The sequence below is a fragment of the Phoca vitulina genome, unplaced genomic scaffold (genome assembly GCF_004348235.1).
Source record: "Phoca vitulina isolate PV1807 unplaced genomic scaffold, GSC_HSeal_1.0 scaffold1, whole genome shotgun sequence".
Lineage (NCBI taxonomy): Eukaryota > Metazoa > Chordata > Mammalia > Carnivora > Phocidae > Phoca > Phoca vitulina.
In genome coordinates, this window is record NW_022589704.1 from 65398931 (window position 1) to 65413689 (window position 14759).

General features: G+C 36.3%; 1 protein-coding gene across 8 annotated transcripts in view; it reads right to left on the reverse strand.

Moving 5' to 3' along the window:
• LOC116635195 (sodium channel protein type 2 subunit alpha) overlaps window positions 1-14759 on the reverse strand; it is a 137981-nt gene that overhangs the window by 7922 nt on the left and 115300 nt on the right. For all 8 annotated transcript variants that reach the window (XM_032409151.1, XM_032409173.1, XM_032409156.1 and 5 more), the window contains 6 exons: window positions 13119-13292; window positions 9021-9143; window positions 6286-6567; window positions 4977-5030; window positions 1899-2036; window positions 1432-1536 (listed from right to left, as the gene is read on the reverse strand). In XM_032409151.1, coding sequence (XP_032265042.1) covers window positions 1432-1536; window positions 1899-2036; window positions 4977-5030; window positions 6286-6567; window positions 9021-9143; window positions 13119-13292 — 876 coding nt within the window. The remainder of the gene's footprint in view (window positions 1-1431; window positions 1537-1898; window positions 2037-4976; window positions 5031-6285; window positions 6568-9020; window positions 9144-13118; window positions 13293-14759) is intronic.

Sequence of the window (14759 nt, forward strand, 5' to 3'; positions counted from 1 at the left end):
GAGCAGGGAGCCCGATGCGGGGCTCGATCCCAGGACCCTGGGATCATGACCTGAGCCGAAGGCAGACGCTTAACGACTGAGCCACCCAGGTGCCCCAGTCCCTCTTACTTCTAAATCTAACCTAGACCATTCTATTCTTGAGCCACATCTTATGTGTGACTTTATTCTATATTCCCTCTCTTCACACTCTTCTTCTCCAGAACTCTTGCTTTGCTTCAAACCTAAACCTCTCTCCAAATCTTAAGAAACTTTATTTTACTACTTCTAAATATTCATTCTTCCTCATCTCCTTTTGATTGCCAGATTCTGCAAGCTAGCATCTCCAATTTTTTTCTCCATGCATGTCCCTTCTTCATATCCTGCATGACACTAGTCATCCAGTGTGTATGGCAGAAACTTGTAGGTTCTCTTTGTTGGGTCCTTCTTTGTCTCCCATATTCAATTAGTAGACAAACTTTCTAATTTCACTCCAGTGACAGCTCACAAATCCATCCACTTTTATTCATCTCCACACCACTCTGGTTCAGGCTACCTCTCATCTCTGAAACAGCTCCAAAATAAGTCTACAAAGCATACACATTGCCCCTATCAATACCAGTTGAGTGATCTTTACAAAACTGAAATTACCAGGTTCCCTTCAATGGTTTCCCATTGCTCTAAGAATAAAGACAACTTTTGAACATGGCCTACAAAGCTCAGAAAAATCTGGCCCAACCTAACCTCTTCATTCTCAACACATCCCAATGAGCCCTCACTCTCTGTACTCCAGCCTCACTGGCCTTCCTACCTCAGGGCCTTCACACAAGCACCGCCCTTCTCTTAAAGGGCTCTTCACCTCCTGACAACAATTTTCTGCAGCAACCAAGCAGCTATTGGCAAATATACAATCGGAATCTCCATAAAAATTCATGAAGAGAATGATGTTATCAGATTTAGAAGCAAGATGCTAGGGGAAAATATGAAATGTTTTTAAAACCAAAAGAAAACAAAACCTGTCACTTGTTTCCTTAATGATTCCACTTAATCACCAGAGCTGGACAGAAAATGGGGCATATCTGAGATGTACCAATACCTGAGATTGTATCCCATCGGGCTTCATTGCACTCTGTGAACATTCAGTATTTCCACACAACGTATGTATGCATATGTTTTCTTCTCTACATTATTAGAAGCTCCTCAATGACATCAATCCTATGTAATACTATTGGCATATAAGTCTGAAATTTTTTATTTACATATATTTTCTATGTTTATTTATAATACCTATATTATATATTTTGTGCATATGATATACATATAAAACACATATACTTAGGCTAAGATAAAAATTTTGTTCTGCAAATTCATAAAAATACTAGTATCTGGCAATCTGGACTGTGCAAGTGATAAACAACATAGATCTTGCTGGGAATGAAAGCATGTTATTCTTACAGCAGGTCGAGGTATGGGTTTTTGTGGTTTCTTTGAGCCCAGTTTTTTCATTGCATTGTAGTATTTCTTCTGCTCTTCTGTCATAAAAATGTCTTGACCTCCAAAGTAAAGAAATAAAACCAAAATTTGTTAAAATCATGTTCTTTGCTAGCTATAAAACCCATCTCATTAGTTGTGTGAAAATTGGCTTCCAAGTGCTATTCTAATGTTGCCAACCTTTGTATTTACAGAGATAGATGCATGTATTCAATCTATAAATTATTCTGTATTAATCAGTCATATTTCTATCCTGAAAATATCAATACATGCTATCTGAATTAACAATTACTTAAAAACCTACAATTGATTAAATATCTCAAAACAATTTCAGAATTTTATATAGCTGATTACATTTTAGAGACAAAAAGAACCAGTGTGAGATGTTTAGTTAACATTTCAGAATAAAGATGAAGTTTTAGTATACTTATCTTCTTTTTCTGTTGGTTGAAGTTATCTATGATGACACCAATGAATAGATTCAGGGTAAAGAACGAACCAAAAATAATAAAGATGACAAAATAAAGGTACATGTACAGATTGTCTTCATACTTGGGTTGTAATTCTACCTACAAAATATTAAGTAATGACAACTATTAGAACTACTACTTGTTTTATAAAAAAGACATCAGCTAATTTTCAATTCTCAAAACATATCTCAACTGCTGGGAATGGGGGAAAAAAAGATCAAACATTAAACAGATTTTATGAAACATCAAATCTAACCTGCTTATTGAAGAGTCCCGCAAGACCACTCACTGACTTGACAAAGTGAAACAACTCATAGAAAAGTCTAGATAATTAAAATTAATTTCACCCAATAAATTTCTAGATTATGAATGCACTTTCCCTTATAGGTGAAGTCCTCCAACAGGGAATGCAAAGTGAGGAGTTCCCCTTCCTGCAGAAGAGATGTTTGAGTTACACTATTTCATGTTAAAATCTTTAAGATTTAGTCTCTTTGATTTGGTTTTTTTCAACTGTAAAATGGAAATAATAGAACCTTAACCTCATAGGGTGGTTGAGAAGGTTAAATATATTAATATATGAAAAGTGCTTAAAGAAATAGTGCCTGGCCTATTATAATAGCTGAGTGTAAAGGTTTGATTTCTATTACACATTTCTTTTCATAGGCTAGGATTATTATTGTATGTGTGGATATGGGTACATCTGTAGGATCATGCCCTTCTGAAAATGATTCTATAGATTCATCCTACTTAGTAGGCTTTAGGCACAGTTTCTGTAACAATGATGCCTTGTCTTGCCCAGCACACTTTTGGTCAAAAAAAGAGTGACAGTTGGTGTGAGCTTTGGCTGTAATCTATAGCTCAGGTCTCAAAGGATATTGTTCTAACCAATTCAGTTAACCAGTCACAGGTGGTAATGGATACAGGTAATGACCCATTGTGTCATGAAATCAATTTAGAGGGTAAAGGCCAAACATGATATGTTTTTCTAATGAAATAAGAGTAAAATGGAAAATGTTAGAAATATTGTAAAAGTACCTATTCTTTGATGAGACTTTTATTTCATTTATATGTGTATACAGTGAACAGTGATATAAAATGATGTTTTTAAACATTTTAAAATTAAATACAATACATACAGAAAAGTGCACAGCACATAAGTGTAAAATGTAGTAATAAATTGTTATAAAGTGAATCTCACGGTGCAGGACATTGCCAGGAACTCAGAAACCCTTGCCGCATCCTTCCCAAATATAAACTCTATAATCCCTGCTAGAGGCCATCATTATCCTGACTTTTATGGTAATTCTTTCCTCGCTTTTTCTTTAGAGTTAACACTTAAGTATGCATTCTTGAACAGTAAGATTAGTTTTGTCTATATTTTGTCTAGTGGATACATTTGTTATAACTGTTATATTTTTAGATTCATCCACATTGCTATGTATGCTGTATTCATACATCATTTCATCATTGTATAACATTCAATCATTTGTCCAGTTCTACTACTTTTGAGTTGTTTCCAGTTTTTTGCCAGTTCAAAAAGTTATGTTCCTTCTCGTGCTGAGATTCTGCTATGCCTGTGCACAAGCTTCTGTAGGATACATTGCTAAAGATGAAACTGCAAGGTTAAAGAATGTCTTGAATTTCATTGAATAATGTGATAATGCCCAACTTTTTAAAAGAAATATTTATCCATTTTGTCCCGTCAGCACTGCATAAGAGTTATTATTGCTCTTTATCTTTGACAATACTTGGTATTGTCATACTTTTTAATATTGCCAATGAGGTAAATGTATAGTTAACGCCATGTTGTGGTTTAAATTTGCATTTCTCCGATAACTACTGAGATTAAGAGCGAGCAACTTTTCATAATTTTAGTGTCCACTTGGATTTCATCATTTGTAAAATGCTTGAACGCTGAGGAGTTATGTAGCTACTGTCCGCTAAGTTACTAAGGAAGAAACCAAAAGAAAGTTGCGTATCAGGCTGCTGCTAAGGAAGGTAGAGAGAACTCTAAATGAATTATTCAAAGCAGGTAGGAAACTACTGTAGAAGAAAGTGGTTATGAGCCCATTGTTTGTGGTCAGAGTTCAAAAACATGTACTACCACTTAACGCATTGAGCCTCTTTGCTTCAATAGTGAAAGGGAGTTAATTATCAACCACACAATAACGTTGTTATTTAAGATTAAATGGGATTGTGTAAGAAAGCCCTTAGCAGAGTGAGTAGTAATAAGTAGTAAGTTATTAGTATTATTCAAAAAAGCACATGACTGGGATTCCTGATAGTACTCACAGAGATACAATGCAAGTTCTCATGCTTGCTCTCTCTCTTTTTTTTTAATAAGGTAAAAAAAAAACCCCAGCAACTCAGGAATTCTTTCTCAGTTACCACCTGGTTATTGGTGCTAGGAAAATAACATTTCGAATTTAATTACTATGCTCTGACAATATACCAGAAGTCAATCTCTTTTTTTTTTAATGTGATTTCCTCCCCCATTGTTAAATAGTGAAAAATTAATGAAAACTGTACAAAATTTTCAAAAGTGCTGAGGTGTCTAAGGCAGATTGTGAAGGCCCCTTCCTTCTATCACAAAATCTCACTTCCCAGAGAGAAACACTGTAAAGTTTTCTGTTTGTTTTTTTCCACCATTAGCCAGATTCTTCCTATTCCAGGGAAGATAAAAAGACGGAAGAAATCTGTGACAGATGAAGAAAGTGCATGTACAGATTGAGGGCTTCTAATGCACTAATGTCCAGAACTATCAGAGCCAAAAATAAAATGTCTCATTTTGCCAAATCAACAAAATTTCAAGTGCTGGGTGCCACGCTAGATACCAGAAAAGATGTGTTAGAAGATTTACAGTGAGTAGAGAAAAACATTCAAATCAAATTTTGGAAGAAATAATGCAAGGTTGAATTTTTTTTTGTAATATAGATGTTTTCTATAAATTGACCCATTGTTTTATTTATTAGTAAATTACAACACTGTGGAAATAGTCACTGGATCAAATTAAACAATCTTCCCTCTAAAAAGACTTACATTTCGTGAATCAACAGCTGCATACATGATATCCATCCATCCCTTAAATGTGGCCTGTAAAAAAAGTCATACCATTTAATTTTTCCCCCACAAATTATAATTTTAGAAAAGAAATTAAGTATCAGATTGACCAATTCAATCATTCAAAAACAGGTATATAAAAGTCTGGGGTTAGTATTTAAAATCTGGGCAAAGTTTTGTAATAGATGCATAGAAAATACTTCAACTTTACATCCATCTATAAATCTATAATTAAATCATGAGCGATTATAAGAATATGCTATCATAAAAGCATATTTTATGCTTTTATAGGTATATCAAATCTGATATACCTATAAGAATATAACATGAAATTTGATAAAATAGCATCACACAAGTTGAAAAATATGCTGCATTGTTTGATCTTAATGCTTTCCATTCTTATTCTTTTGGTATTATTGCCAATCACTAATCATGATTTGTTCTTGAAAAATCTCCATATTGTTGATTATACTATTTTGAGCCAATTATTCCATAAGATGAAGTAGTTGCCTAATCTGAAAACAAACATATTCAACTGCAATTTACTCTTTTAAATATTTGTGGTTTTTGTGCAGACACCGCACCTAAAAACAAGTTTTATACATTTTTTTCAGTTCCTTAGAGCCGCAGGATCTGTCCTTCCCCTTTTTATTCACATAGCGTTAGATATCATGCAGGTGGATCATCTCAGAGAGTGGTCAGTTAAGAAGTTGAATGGATTTTTATGAATTTATAACAGACATCATAGACTTGGTAGAAGATTTTTGTTTGCAGGAACGCAATCCCCTATCAGAAGAAGTTCAAACAATAGGCAGGAAAGGTGGGGATCAGAGTAGGTGTCTGGGCAACAGATGTAAGGTGGGAGTTTGGTTATGGGGGTGGTGGAGATCGGGTGGATGAAAGTTTGACGAGGGTTTCATACTGTCTGCTAGCTGAGGAGTCCAGAAATCTACCACTCCTCCTCCTTCACACACACGCTTTTCCAACACCACGCTAGGGCCAGGTCCTCTATTTTGCTCAGAGTAGGGATGGGGTAAAAGAGTGGGAACTACATAGAAATCTCAGTAACCACGGACTGGTGCTGGGGTAGCTAATGCCTAGTCTGAAAGACCATAAACTTTGTAGAGCAGTCCAGTTTCCAGCGTGATGCCGAAAAGTGAGTTCAGCACTGATTAGAAAGAATCTAGGCAGATGGGCTTGAGGAAGTATGTATTTGCAAATATTGAGAGAGACGATTTCAGATTCATTTTAATAATAAATCACAGAGAATAATAAGTTGATTACTTACTACTTGAAGCAGAGAAAGATATCCAAGTCCTACATTATCAAAGTTTACTTTCACATTTTTCCACCTGGCGGTTTGATTGCTCTCTATGAGGGCTTTACATTCGCTGTAGTTGTTGACCACACTTACATCAAACATTTCTCCAGTGGTGTAGTTAATACAATGATAAAACTTGCCAGCAAAGAGATTTACTCCCATGATACTGAATATTAGCCAAAAGATCAGACAAACCAGAAGTACATTCATTATGGATGGAATGGCTCCTAAAAGAGCATTGACCACAACCTGGCGCAGAAATGAGAAGGGAAAATAAGTGAAAACTCAACAACCATTTTTGAACACTATTAAAAGAACAGCAGTCAAGTGACAGAAAATATACCTGTTCCTAAAGCTAAATATTGGGCAGAAACTAGTACCTGGTAGCTCCAATAAAAAATTTTACAATTACAGTTCAGAATGATATAAAATATATTTTATGTCGTGGAATGTTTTCTCAAGAGGTAAGAACATACACAGAGCAGATGTTCATCAAAGAATGGAACTAATTATAAATTCAAATAGTGACATGGCAACAGCAACAGTGTCAGCATGTGAATATCACAATTTCCGAACATTTGCAAACCATAAAATTTACTATCCAAAATTTGAAAGTGAAAGAGAACAAAACTTGAGGGTTAATTTCCAGGGCAAAAGGGAACACTGATAATAATTATTCTGAGAAAGCAAGTATAAGCCAGGACTGTCCCAAGCAGTGTAGTCTAGGGTCACCCTACAGCTACCACTTCGGAGCAAAGATATCGAAGCATGGAAATCGAATACGTGACAGGAGGAAAAGGTTTGGAAGTCAGGAGCTCTGTGTCCCAGTTTACATCACAAATTAGCTGTGTGCCTTTGGGCAAGTTATTTCATTTCTCTGATCCCCCTTTGGGGAATCCCTTTCAGAAGAAAATTCTCGTAAAGCATTGCAATTTGAGCCCAGGGTTTTCACTTAATGGCTTTGTTACTTGCAGCTTTCTCAATTAACTAGGGCTTTCAGGAAACATTTTTCAGCACTTTTTAAAATTATCCCTCAAGGAAATATTTAGCTAAAAATCGTGTTCTGTGCAAGTGCACCTAACCTACTTCAGCAATAGACTTTATCAATGAGCAGGCATGTAAAATATAAGAAATACATGCATTAATCTTCCTCAACTCACTTATGGGATAAAAATACATAAAAATACATACATACACACACACACACATACGTACGTACATACATACATATATACATACACACACATATATAAATATATGAGTAACGATATCTTACAACCAATCATACCAGACGGGTACTTGGCAAAAGGCACAACTCATCAGCAAATTGGCACCTGGAGCCTATTCAGTAAAGAATAATATTTTAAAGTATTTTGAAATGAAAGCAACTTTTCAAGAACTTATTACAGTGTTATTATGAGAACTTCAACTCTCTGATAATGTAGAGGTACTTGTAGACTTGACAGTTTATTTTATTATTTTTTTTTAAAGATTTTATTTATTTATTTGACAAAGAGAGATACAGCGAGGGAACACAAGCAGGGGGAGTGGGAGAGGGAGAAGCAGACTTCCTGTGGAGCAGGGAGCCGGATGTGGGGGCTGGATCCCAGGACCCTGGGATCATGACCTGAGCCGAAGGCAGACGCTTAACGACTGAGCCACCCAGGCGCCCCTTGACAGTTTATTTTAAAGTTCACTACAACAAATGCTCTGCAAATGTGAGGAGATTCTGGTTAACAGAGTTTTAAAAAAAAAACTGGAGAGCAAAGACATAATACATGTGTTTTCCAAGATAGTCAGATGCATGGAATGGCTGGCAATTTTCTAATATTCTGAGAGTTTAATTGCCCTTTTAAAATTAAAACTACTGCAAAAACGGTGATTTTAAATTGGTAAAGTGAAAAGAATTTAACAGCTAACAATTCTTTACTATGCAACCATGAGCACACCAACACACAAACACACACACCTACACACATCATTCATTTCTGTTTATGATTGCAACATTCAGAGCAAGTCCCAAGTAAAGACTTTCAAATTATCAGAAAAAGCATCATTTTCTAACAGTTTCTTTTAGAATAGCAAAATCCACAGAGATAGGATGTCATCATTTCCTCTGTGCTGAGGGTGTGTTGGTCTCAGGTTTTGTGCCCCGCAGGGGGTGACAAATGGTAGCACAAATTCCTCCTTCTTCCTTTGTACCACCTTTCTAAATGAGTATTGGATTTCCACAGCTGACCTACTTTTTAGCCACCTCAGCCTGTTTGAAAGCTAAAGGGCCAGATTCAGATTTTAAAACGCTCAAACACATCACATGGAGCAATGAAAAAATGATGAGGAATTCTTTGGGGTTTTAAATTACAGTCAGCAGAATTTCCCGCACATTTACAAATGGAATGAACATAACTAATCTTGACTCACATCAGAAGTCTACACAACATGATAGAGATTTCCCACAGAGTGAAAAATCTACTTACAAGCAATCTAATTGTTTCTAACAAGAAGCTATCACTTAGGCATTCTATTCTGTGAGTGTCTCCAACAGTGTCAAGTTTACGATGTCTGACAAATATTGATTGATAGGTTATGTCAGTATGAATGTATAAGATATAAATTCTCCACGGATTTGTCATTTCTGAGGTACAAAGTGTCAGTCTGTTCTCAATTATAATTCCAGCAAATTCTAAGGCATGCGGTCTTACCCTCATTCCTTCAAACCGGGATAAGGCTCTCAGTGGCCTCAGAGCTCTTAGTGTCCTGAGGGATTTGATGGCACCAAGTTCTGAGTAACCCAAGGCATTTGCAGTCAAGCTAACCAATGACACCTGTATAGAGAAAGCAACACAGTTTTCTCATTTACAGACAAAAATGCTTACCCTGTTCAACCTTGCTCTGCAATAAACCAGTAGTTCTCAACCTTTAGTGAGTACCAAAATCACTTGGAGGGCTTGTTGAAAACACAGATTACTGGCAGAGTCTGATTCAGCAGTTTTGGGGTGGGGCCTGAGAATCTTCAGGTTTCCAGGTAAGGCTAAAGATACTGGTCTATGAGCCATACTTTGAGAACCACTGCCATAAACTTATGAGAAAGAAGCTATACATGTTCTCTTTTCAAAGATTCTTGATAAGAACAGTTTTTTTTTTAAATTAAATGTAAAACAAGAAAAAGAATGCCACTGAAATGCAATCTTCATCTACAGATCTGTAAACTTTTATCATCTCTCCTATTATTTAGCTGACCCAAAAGGGAGATGACTAAAGCTTAGTGTTAAGTACAAAGGTGAACTAAGCAAACCACTGGTGAATCTGAACACAAACACACTCAGAAAGATCTAGGCCTCTGAAAATGGCTTTGTCTTTCCGTCAACTTCAGTATGAGGGCATCAAACCACGAACTAGGTCAAATTAAAATAATTAACCAAAAAAAAGAAAAATTGAGATTTTAGTATGACTAATTAGAAATTGCCAGAACAATGGTTTTAGTCATTTATACAGATGACTAATGTAGTTGATAGAAATTCTAAAATCTCAACTAAAAAGGAAAAGAACAACTGTCAGAGGTAGCACAGAAATGTCTGATTTCCCTTGAAAATACATAGAAAACTCATTAAAACTATATAATCTAAGAAAAACTATTTTGTCCTAAAGGACACTTGAATTTCAAAAACAGATAAATAAAAATAGATGTGTAATAGAGCTTTTAAGAGTATGATGTTAATGGATATTTGAAAAAATCATTTTTTACGAAAAAGCACACAGAAAAGTTTCACAAAATTTATTCAAACTAATTTTGCACATGTAATGTGAAATAGAAAAAACCCTCTAAATTTGGCCAAAAATGAGCTACAAAAATTTATCTTAAGTGGTTCACATATTTTCCCTAAAATCTAAATTTTGTTTATTTATTTGAGAGAGAGAGAGAGAGGGTGAGAGAGAGAGTTCATGAGCAGGGGGGGAAGGGTAGAGGGAGAAGCAGGGAGCCTGATGCAGGACTCAATCCCAGGACCCTGGGATCATAACCTGAGCCAAAGGCAGATGCTTAACCGACTGAGCCACCCAGGTGCCCCTAAAATCTAAACTTTTAATTTTAGGCCTTGTGAGCCCCCTCTTCACTAATAATTGAAAAATAAAGTTACTGGATTATCATTTGTTGTGAAGATTTTATGTATATAAAACATGAGGACCTGGACTACTTACTTTATCTTCCCTGAAGACAGAATCAATAAGAAATAGGCATAAACTAAAGGATAAAAGATAAAAGTAGGACATAAGAAAAAAAATTCTGAACAGGGGCAGTATTTATTGGCTAACTAAAAGAAGTGGTAAAATACCCAATTTTATGTGACTTGTGTAGTTGAATGTGAGAAGGAGATACATTTATGCTTTCTCCTCTTCCTGGAACAATCTCCTAATTGGTCTTCTGGTCTCTAAAAAACCCCCTTTCTATTCCATCATTCACAACTGCACCAAATTTCTCTCCCTAAAAGATCAAGCTTTTCTTGTCACTTTCCATAGATAATGCTTCAGTGGCTTCTCGAACTAGATCAGAGGCCTATATCTCCTTGGATGGCATCACAGTTCTTTAAACTCTTGTCCAACTTACCTTTCTTACCTTGTCATCCAATTAGAAAACACTTTCCCTCACCCCGTGGCACTGTTCTTACCCTCTAGGATTATTTGTTGCTTGCACAGGCCCTGCTTGGCATGCATGGGTCTTAATGCTTTGGTGTCCTTCCCCTTATCTGTATCTGCTGACATTCTCAGCCCTCAAACTCCAGCTCACAAGGGCGCTGCCTCATAAAGCCTTGCCTCCTTCCTCAGTGAAGTGAATGGCACTTCTAATACAGATGTCATCTTCTTGTTGTATACATATCTTTCCTCACTAGTCGACTGTAAGCTCTCACAAGCCAGAAAAATGACATTCATATTTGTATCTTCCGTAACAAAACAGATGATCAAGAATATATTTGACATAAAGCATAGTATTGATGAGTTTAATATATTGTCATAATAATTTTCTTAAATCTAAGAAGGTAAATATCAGGATATGCTCAGTAATATGAGCATCAGCTGCAGGGCAACTAGATTTCTCCTAAGAATTTCTTTATATTCAGGTCATACTGATTTAATGCCTTTAATGTTACACAGGTACATTATATATCAGGTATTTTTATTATAAATTTTCCAATGTATCATGATCACATATAAAAAAATTTTAAAAAGTATCATCAGTAATCCAATTATACAAATAAAAGAATTGGTATATTTTTCCATTGTGTAATATCCAATCATATGTGGTTTTAAGTATTTATTTATTGTCTTCTTTTATTGCCAGAAAAGTTTTGATGTAATTCTGCATGTAGCCTTATATATTATATTTAATAGTAGATTTGCTATAGACAGATTAGGAAAAAAATATAACAAAGATACTCTTCTCTCTTAAATTCAAAGAACTCTCTTTTCCTCATATTTCGTTTCTTTGGTTTGGTGCTTGGAAAGCTCAAATTGGATTAAAAGTTGATATTTTTTCTTTTCTTTTTTTTTTTAAGATTTTATTTATTTATCTATTTGAGAGAGAGAGACAGAGATAGCCAGAGAGAGCATGATGGGGGAGGAGAGGGAGAAGCAGGCTCCCTGCAGAGGATCCTTGCTGAGGATCCCAGGACCCTGGGATCATGACCTGGGCCGAGGGCAGCAGCTTAACCGACTGAGCCACCCAGGTGCCCCAAAAGTTGATACTTTTTCATTTGAAACTATAAAAAAAAACTTTCTCCATGAAAGTCTCCATTTTTTTATTTTGCTAGCATGATAAGTAAATTTTATATATCAAAATATTTCAAGTTAAAAGTATGTCTTTAATTTCCATGGAATTACAATCAACAGAATATTATCTTTAAAATGCACTAGTTAGCACTTGTGCTTTCTTGCAAACTCCAGGGTCCTCCTCCTCCTTTGTTGGCTGTGAACATGATCCTGTCACCTCCCCCATGTGCTTGTCCCCTGTCCCCACTGGCTTGCCTAGTCTTTTCTAAACAAAAGGACTTCAAGTTTCTTTTTAGCCATTATGAATGGACTACTAATTTAAAAGGTATTTAAGAAGTAAACCTCCAGAACTAAATGAAAATGATTTTTAATTTTTTTTGCTCAATTAAGATTTTATATTTGTGAATAAAAGGTAAGATCTTCTTCAAAATCCTCCCTCAGAAATCATGGAGTAACCTGGTATTCAATTTTGTAAAGACTTTTATATTCTGGTACTCCATCTTACTTTATTTTCAACACCAGTGCAGTTTAATACAACTTTTAAATAACTGGCCCACAGCCAAGCTGTTTCAACCATCATACAAATCAAGAAGTATGTCTCCTGCTTTTTTGACTTCCAAGTTTCTTTGTAATTAGTAACCCATCTGTGGGACAAACACTTCTCAATAAGCTCTGGTGATAACAAAAACACTAATGTCAAAGGTAACTGTGAGGAATTTAAATAGTTATTGTGTCAAAGGTAAGGGTGAAAAAAGCAAAACTTCTACATTAATATATTATTCTGTATAACTTGGAATTTAAATATTAATTTGAAACGAAATCAATAAGTATAGTAAGGCAGCATTTGACTGTTTCACCTATGAAAGTATATGAATTTAAATCAGCAAAAAAATATTTTGGGGTACCTTCTCGTTGGGAAAATGGGAATCATCATTTATATTTACATATTTACTGAGTGCCTACTGCGTGCCAGTCACCATTGCTAGAACTATCATCACATGGCAATGGAATGAAGCACGGAAGTGCAGAACACTCACGTCAACAATCAGGAAATCCAGCCAGCACCAGGCATTGGTGAAATACATCTGAAAACCGTACGCGACCCACTTGAGAAGCATTTCCAGGATGAATATGTAAGTGAAAACTTTGTCGGCATATTCTAACATGGTCTTAATGGTTTTTCGCTGCTCAATATATATATCTTCAAAGGCCTGTGAGTGAGAAAATTCCATGTAATTTCATTGTCATAAACTTGTCTCTAACTGATGTCTCAATAGAGCAAACCTGCAGCAAGCCTCGTCTCAGGGGCCCGCGTCTGGAAGGCTTCGTGTTCCCCACGGTGGCATTGTGCTTTAGGGTCATCTGCAGGCACACTTCAGTCAACCAATGAATTCAAGTAATTTTTAAATTAGGGTATCAGGATATCCCAAAGAGCTTAAAAATATTGAGAAACTGTCAGGTGCTTCTCTCTACAGCAGGAGGCAGAAAGTCATGTGTGAGTAGATCTGCTTTGTTCATTACACTAGAATGTTTTCTCTCAGTAATGCAAATGTAAGGCAAGGAGACACCCCCCCCCCAGCCCCCATAGCCTGAGGAAAGAGGAACAGAGGGTTATCACTTTCACCTCTCTATTTCTCTCCCTCAGCACGGGCACGTGTGTGGTGCATGTGGGGAAGCCCCCTCCGCCAGGCTCTGCGACATTTTGCAGAGCTCTTGAGACAGTGTGGGGAATTCATTTTCAGGAGCCTCTGGGTGTTCTGGAATGAAAAGATCATTTATCTAACTCAATTGCCTTATAGGAAAAACTATCAGGATAACTTGGTGGCCTGGATTAAGGACAAAAGAAAATTTTCTTTTTTTGGAGAAAAGGGGGATCTGGGCTTGTGATCAGGGCACAAGGGCCTAAAGTCTCTCCAGCTCAATTTATAGCTGAAGCTGGAAGCCCCTCAGAAGCCAGCCATTGTGCCAGCATGGTGATGCACTTTGGTGAGCTTTGACTGGGTATAACTGAGAACCAAGAGCTAAGACAGCAAAGGCACTAGTTACTGGTGAGACTTCAGAGTTCCCTCTCTACTGGCATTAAAAGCGCAAGGCTGACCCTCTTTGCTCAAGTACATGGCAAGACGCAGGACTCTTAGTCAAAGTAGAGGCAGGCTTAGAGACCTCCAGATACAAGACCATAATCCTAATGAAATCAACTCACCAAACCCTGTAGTGACTAATTGAAAAAATAAAAGAAATGCAGCCACATCTGTATCACCAAATGGGAAAACGGGTCACACTATTTTCATATGTTAATTAATATTTTGACCAAACTGACCCTTCCACTGAATAAAATCGGACATAAATTAAGTTTAAATGCTTTCACTTTGCTACTAGTCAGTAATTAAGTCAGTCTACTATTTGCCATTCACTATGATTGGCACTAGTGAATCAGCATGAACAAGACAAGTGCAAAATGGAGCTTATGTTAAGCAGTTCGATCGATATTTAGCTGATGATCCCGTATCTTGTCTGCATAATCACTCTTAATAAGAACTGCCTCTGATGACTCAAAGTCAGAAATATCTTTCTTTAAATATTATAGAAACCATAATCTGAGTTTGATTCAATCTGAGACCCACTCCACAACAATAAAAATTGCTATTTACTGAGGCTCACACTGTGCTAAGAATGTC